A 7067-nucleotide genomic window follows, 5' to 3' on the forward strand; every position below is an offset into this window, starting at 1 on the left:
AATAACCAAGTTTACTAAGAATTTATATTTATTTTTTCTTAAAAAAATAATTTAAATTTGTTCATGTTTATATTATGAAACTATAATTACGGATAAATATGATTTTTTTTTTTTTTTTGTAAAATCCCTATTTTGCGGGTAATTGCCTAACTAGAGTAGCTTCTTCGCAAAGGCCGAGAAAAAGTTCCAACAATACAGGGTGTGAGGTTTATATTGGGTTTTGCATTTCAATAGAATCAGATTCAAACTGCTGCGTGTCGCTCTGACAACCTTAAATTTTGCTTCTTTCTCTGCCAGAAACGCATGAAGGATCAAAATGGCTGCCGTTTTTCGCTTTATTGGTTGGTAAACAAAAACATGTGAGAGTGGAAGAATATATGGAGTTGGGGTGTGGGTTTTACACTAAAGTTAACAACTTTCGTCGTTTTGGGGGGCTTTGAGAGAGTGCCATGGTCATGGAGGGAAGAATCTGCGAGGAATTAACGCCCAGGTATTATGCTCTTTGTGCCATTGGAGGAATGCTCAGTGCTGGCACCACCCATCTTGCCATCACTCCCTTTGATGTCTTGAAAGTTAACATGCAGGTGCTTCTCAATTCATTGTGTCAATTTAACTCGCTTGCTCCACAAATCATATTTTACTATGTTTTATCACGAGGAGTTACAATATAAGGTGGGCTGGATGGTTAAGGGAGAAGGGAAGGGGAAAGGTCGCAGATTCGATTTCCTCTGCCAACAAAACTAAGATTCTAACAACTAACATTTGCCTATAAAAAAAAACTGTTTTATCAGGGGATGGAAATTAGGGAAGTGATTAGTCCCTTATGTTTTACTATGGTTTATGTTGGGATAGTTCAGCTCCCTTAAATCGATCTTTGTGTCTTGAGAAATTAGTTTCTGACTCTAGGCTAGATACTTCAGGCACACAAAAGAAATGGGGGAAGTGAAAAAAAAACTTGAAGTGGGAATCACTTTACCCTTTTGCAAGTTAACAAATTGTAACACTTTTGTTATGTCATAGCAAAAATATTGAAAGATTAAATTTTCCTAATTAGTAGAAATAATAGTTGTTGATCTGATCCTATTTGTTGATGGGGGAGTGATGTTGTTACATGTAGGTGCACCCAATTAAGTATTACAGTATTTCCTCTTGCTTTACTACCTTACTAAGGGAACAAGGGCCATCTGTTCTTTGGAAAGGTTGGACCGGCAAGTTCTTTGGCTATGGTGCTCAAGGAGGATGCAGATTTGGTCTCTACGAGTATTTTAAAGAGGTTTATTCCAACGTGTTGGTAGACCAGAACAGGAGTTTTGTTTTCTTTCTTAGTAGTGCGTCTGCTGAAGTGTTTGCCAATGTAGCTCTATGTCCATTTGAAGCTGTTAAAGTGAGGGTTCAAGCACAAACCTGTTTTGCTAAGGGATTGTATGATGGCTTTCCAAAGTTATATGCATCAGAAGGCACACGAGGGTAAAGAAAAATTCAATACTTCGTTTTTACTTGGTGTGGATCCGTATTTAGGAGATGATTATGATTATTTATCTTCTATTCCATCTACTACTTGCAGATTCTACCGTGGACTAATTCCACTTTTGGGTCGAAACATTCCATGTAATCTTCATAATCTCTTGAAGCTTTGTTTAGTTTTATGCCAGTTAGGGTAATATAACAATAATTAGAAATTAAAGAGACATAAGTAGTATTTCCACATTGATATTCTGGATGTCATCCTGTCTTGTGTAGTCTTCTAGCGAATAGCTATCCGCCATAAAATTACTGAAATTTTAACATGCTTTTCTCTGTGCCTGTGGTGGTATATGTTCCTCTTATCGTTCCTGCTCTAGTCCCAGAAAATTGTAAAATCATTATTATATTATGTACTTTGAGGTTCAAGTAACTATTTGATTGATCTGGTTAGAGTCATTATGATGGGTAACCCCCATAGTTAGTTAAATAATTAGAGAGTTAGGTCGTTAGTTGGGGGCTAGGTTACTTAGAGAAATCAGGCATGTTACCTATAAATAAGAGGGTAGGGAAGAGAGAGATCATCTTGCCATCTGTGAGAGAATTGAGGCCTTTGGGCATTGGGAGGTGCAAACCCTCAAAGTTTTGCAAGTTAGGCACTGTATCAAGGGGAGAAATCCCTTATCTTTCTGATAAGATACCAGGTTTCAATCACATTAGTTGCCTGTTGATTAATAATATACGAGATGTTGAGTAATAAAATAACAATTGACTTCTTTCAAGCTAACCATGCTGAGTATTCAAATATACAATTATACATTGGGCCATTCTGAGTAGCATGACATTGAAATATTTGGTTTCAGTGACTGAGCTTTAACTCTTCACAAACGAAGTGAATATTAAGTATTGTCCTTATTTTTTTAGCAGTTTCCATGGTTATGTTCTCAACATTTGAGCATTCCGTTGATTTTTTGTATCGGAATGTGGTCAAAAGAAAAAAGGAGGACTGTTCAATAGGTCAACAACTTGGTGTAACATGTTTAGCTGGATATGCAGCTGGATCTGTTGGTAGCTTCATTTCTAATCCGGCTGACAATATTGTATCTTCTCTTTATAACAGAAAGGCTGATAGTCTTGCACTGGTATTTGTTTCTTTACAATTTTGTTTATGATACTCCTTGAGAGATAGGAGAGATCACACTAAATGTGCTCCACTTATTCTGTGTGCAGGCTATCAGAAATATTGGGCTAGCCAATCTATTTACCAGGAGCCTTCCTATTAGAATGTTGCTAGTTGGTCCTTCTATAACTTTGCAATGGTTTTTTTATGACACCATCAAAATTTTAGGTGGAATGTAAGTGTATTACTCCCTAAACTTTTAAGCGATATTCAATAGTCTGCTCTGTAGTTTCTTCTGTTTTATAATATTATTATCTAGTATCTACTAATTTTGAATCTTCCATTTTATATTTTAAGTCATGATTATATGTTATGATGTACTTTCTCACTCTCTTTAGTCAAAAAGCAAAGGAAGAGAGCAAAACTGGAGAAAGATACAGATAATTAATAATTTAGTGAATGCAATTTTTTTTACTAAAAAAATTAATGTATTACGATTACTCAATGAAGCAGAATTTGGTCTTAAATATCTATCAATGTTTTCTGTTCACAAAGTTCAAATTTCAGATGTCAATTCTTTTGTTCAAGATAATCACAATATAAGAAAGCCTTAATAAATTTGGATCTTGATATGGTTATACAATCATTTGCTTTTCTTGCACCTGGTATATGAGGCTGCTTTGGTAGGAGGGGAGGCTGGGAGTTGGTCATATGTGAATATTTAGTTGTCAATATGGAAAATGTTCTCGTTTGATGTTGTGTGAGGAATCATATTAATGCTTATGCATGCATTATGTATTGCATGATCTACATCTATATTTGTATCACCTATGTTAAAGGTCTTCTGTGCTTTTGTGTCTTGACTTAACCTCATGGTCGTGCTATTTTTAAAGAGTGATCGAGTCATTGCATAATGCTTTGCTTCGGAGAGAAGTTAACATTATCTTTTGACACCCGTTGATAAATGGGGAGAAATGCCTAAATGTAGTGCAAAAAACACAAAAAGAAAAAATTATAAAAGCAATACCATCAAGAGATAACGTTATTTGCTTGGGGGCTGAGTAAACTGTAAAGAAATGAGCATGCCAGGTCATGAAAGTGGTTTTTGTTGGTTAAGAATACAAAATATGATACTATCTGATGACAAATTTATAAGAATACAAAAGAAGATTGTAACCACTGGCTATGGTCTTTGGCTTTAATGGAACATTGAACTGCCTTTACTACAAAGTAGGGAGTGAATGAGTGTGTTTGGCTCACCTGATCTGTTTATGACTTATGTTGTTAAATGGAAGTGCCATGGCTGATTTTTTGCCAATTGGCATAAGCAATTTGTGAAGGGAGGCCCACCATGGTAGCGTTGTAGGCCGCAACGGCATGTTTATATGGTGGAATTTTGGCCTTCCACCATCCGCCATTGATAATAACATTGGTATGACTTACCATTTAGCATGCCAAAAAATGTATAAAGGCTCTATTGTAGTTAAGCAGGTGTTGATGTGCTAGAGTTGCTGTAGTAGCAATGTTTATGGAATGGAATACCATGGCTTGCAAACTTCTGTGCTGGCCACTGGCTGGTACTGCTTTTGATCACAGAGTATGCTATATGATGATAAATTTGCGAAATCTTCAACTGCTATGCTTTAATATAATAGAGATTATCTATGTTAATCTATCTATTTTTATGCCATCTAACATTGGTTTTTCTATTGTTCTATTTCATAAGCTCAGAACCAACCCTAACATTTAGGCCTTTTGTGGCCTACATTTATGTTATTGCATCTCAAGTCTGAAAGTAAATGATGTGGTAAACTAACATAAGCTTTAATTCTCTATTTTCTGAAATTTGTTTTTGTTTTGAAACTTTGCAGGTCAACTAGTGGTGGAGTTAGAACTGACATGAGAGGAAATGGGGCAGGCTAGATTCAGAAAAATGGAAATCTGCAGTTACATTTTTCAGGCTGACTTGTGTATTGCAAGTCATTTTATACTATATACAGGGTTAGTTTTGTGGTGGCTTTTGCTTTCTGCTACCATTTAGTCCTTTTGAATTTGTCATTATAGGCTTTCATTGATGCCTTTGAAATTTGCTTTCCAAAAAGAACGAGGAGCCCATTTATATTCTCACGTGTACTAGCATATTAGGTGTTGCACATAACAAAAGAAAATACAAATTTACTTGCAATGCTTGTGCTGGCAATTTACCAGTTAAGGTTTTATCCATGCCTCATGGCGCGCCACACTCGATTTTACATGACCTTGATTTCTTCTAATCCTACTTCTATTATCTACTTGTCAACATTTTTTTGTTAGCAGTTTTCAAACTTTTCATATATTATTCGGTGTACTTCGAGGAGAATATTATCTTATGTGAGAACATAAAATAACTAATAATAACTATCAAATTAAAATTAAAAATAATAAACGATTGAGATTAAAATATTTAAAATTTTAAATTAAAATTTAATATTTCATCAAATTGTTAAATGATTAACCAAACAATAACAAATAAATTTATAAAAATCTTAATTATTACTACTTAAAATATCTCAAGTAATTAATCACCATGATCATTATAACTGTCGTTGTCATCACCATCATTATCAATCGCCGTCACTATTGTCATCAATTGTCACCATTTCTGTTGTTATGACCTTCACCTTCGTTGCTGCCATGATTGTTGTCGTCATCATCATTGTCATCAACTGTCATCGTTAACGGTGGCGACAACGATGGTAATAGTAATGGTGGTGATAACAACGACAGTGATAATGATTATGTTAGTGAAGGTGTTGACAGTTATAGTGATGACGATGAATTAATGATAATTGAGATATTTTAGGATGTGATTTGTTTGATGAATCTTTTAAAAATTTAAAGGTTATATTACCTTTTAATTTTAATTTTTAAATATTTTAATTCCAACTGTCTATTATTTTTAATCATAATCTAATGATTCTTAGTTGTTCTCATATTTTTTTGTAAGAAAGTATTCTCAAAGAAGTCATATTTTATAACTAAAATAGTATATATAAATGAGATGCAACTTTCATTTGATGTGTTAACTTTTAAGATTGAGTTATGTCAAAAACCTAAATTATAAGATAGTATCGTAGTTTATCCTAATCATTGTTGTTAGCTTATTGAATCACACATTATTTCATGCGTAGATGTCTAAACTTCACACTCGATCCGTCTAGTCGTTAACATGAAGCGGGTACGTTACAAATCCACATTGATTATCTAGTCGTTAACATGAAGCGGGTATGTTAGAAATCCACATTGATTAATAATATGACTAAAATAGCAAACATAAATAGAAGACAACACTTGTTCCATGAGCCAAGTTTCCAGGTCAAATCAGAGCCAAAACTCAAATTATAAGATTTTGGGAAGGTCTTTTCAAGTTTTAACGTACATCGAAGGAAAGGAGCCTTTCATCGCTTAAACTGTTACTGAGAGCAGCAGAATCATCCATCACAGCAGTCTTTTAATACAACTGTCGTTTTTGTCTGTCAACTATAAGCAAATGAATCACAAAGGACACTATTATTGAATTGAAGGAAACTGCAAGCTCACGAGCAGAATAAGCAGTGGCATGGAAACTGCAATCACACATTGTACTGTCACCATTCACCAGATGTCCTTAAAATCTCAGCGTGACATGGTTTGTTATTGAAGGGGCAGTGGCACTATCTTAGCTATGTGAAAATGTACTCTCACCATTATGTCACTATCAGATACACTTTCAAGAACACGTTGTGTTGGCCCCTCTTATCTACCGTCCTATTTAACTGAAGATTCATGATCATGTCCTGCCATGTTGTGGCCAGAAAATCGGGTGATGGGTCCAACACTATCGCTTTCAAAACCCTTATAGACAATGACAAATAACTGAATGATGAATACCAAATTGGGAAGTCCACTGCACAAACTTTATGTTTATATCCCACTGAAGAAAAAAACAGTAGTAGCATACAAGATTCCGAAGTTAAACTGTTAAAGTAAAATCGTTAGTGTTGCATGAATGAACAAGTAGATGATTTCGTGCTAGCTTGATTTACCATTAAGAGACCTCCAAATAACCGTTGAATTTAAAATTCTGAATTCTTACTTCTCACAAAAACGTGTATGAAGATGTATGCACGTTCAACCTAACCTTAAACCAAACACAAACTTAGTGATGATAACAACAAACAAAAATTTGAGGATAGTTCAAATAACAAGCAAGATAGTAGCATCCTGTGAGCTTCAACGTGTGCACTTACAAAAATATCCATTTTTTCTACTTTGGTTTTCAGTTAAATTCGTGAGTTTTTTTCTTTTCAAGGTAAAGAAGTGATTTAGGTGTGCACTCAAGGAAGCATTCACGGGATTCATGGTGAAGTTGTTTCTGTTTACTTTGTTTTAATATCTATTTTCCTGAAACTTCTACGATAGAATAGTTATGAATATGAATAAAGGTGTGGTTCTTGAACCACGGTGA

The 7067-nt window shown here is 34.6% G+C and overlaps 1 protein-coding gene across 2 annotated transcripts; it reads left to right on the plus strand.

Moving 5' to 3' along the window:
* Positions 1-156: 156 nt before the first annotated feature.
* LOC100788974 (mitochondrial phosphate carrier protein 1, mitochondrial) lies at positions 157-4854 on the plus strand. Of its 2 annotated transcripts, none has more exons than XM_006590697.4 (6): positions 157-584; positions 1118-1467; positions 1565-1608; positions 2386-2603; positions 2692-2816; positions 4453-4854. In XM_006590697.4, the coding sequence occupies exons 1-6, from the start codon at positions 450-452 to the stop codon at positions 4502-4504; spliced, it is 924 nt and encodes a 307-aa protein (XP_006590760.1). In that variant the 5' UTR covers positions 157-449; the 3' UTR covers positions 4505-4854. The 2 variants fall into 2 exon arrangements, with proteins under 2 accessions (XP_006590760.1, XP_003537697.1); XM_003537649.5 differs by having other exon boundaries at positions 159-584; positions 2389-2603.
* Positions 4855-7067: the final 2213 nt, after the last annotated feature.

Source organism: Glycine max, chromosome 11 (genome assembly GCF_000004515.6).
Source record: "Glycine max cultivar Williams 82 chromosome 11, Glycine_max_v4.0, whole genome shotgun sequence".
Taxonomy (NCBI): domain Eukaryota; kingdom Viridiplantae; phylum Streptophyta; class Magnoliopsida; order Fabales; family Fabaceae; genus Glycine; species Glycine max.

What these genes read in the sequence shown, in the direction of transcription:
- LOC100788974 (XM_006590697.4), top strand. Translation starts at nt 450, where the DNA reads ATGGTCATGGAGGGAAGAATCTGCGAGGAATTAACGCCCAGGTATTAT. An exon ending in TCTTGAAAGTTAACATGCAG is followed by an intron (nt 585 to 1,117) that starts GTGCTTCTCAAT and finishes TGTTACATGTAG; the next exon opens with GTGCACCCAATTAAGTATTA. An exon ending in TTTGGGTCGAAACATTCCAT is followed by an intron (nt 1,609 to 2,385) that starts GTAATCTTCATA and finishes TTATTTTTTTAG; the next exon opens with CAGTTTCCATGGTTATGTTC.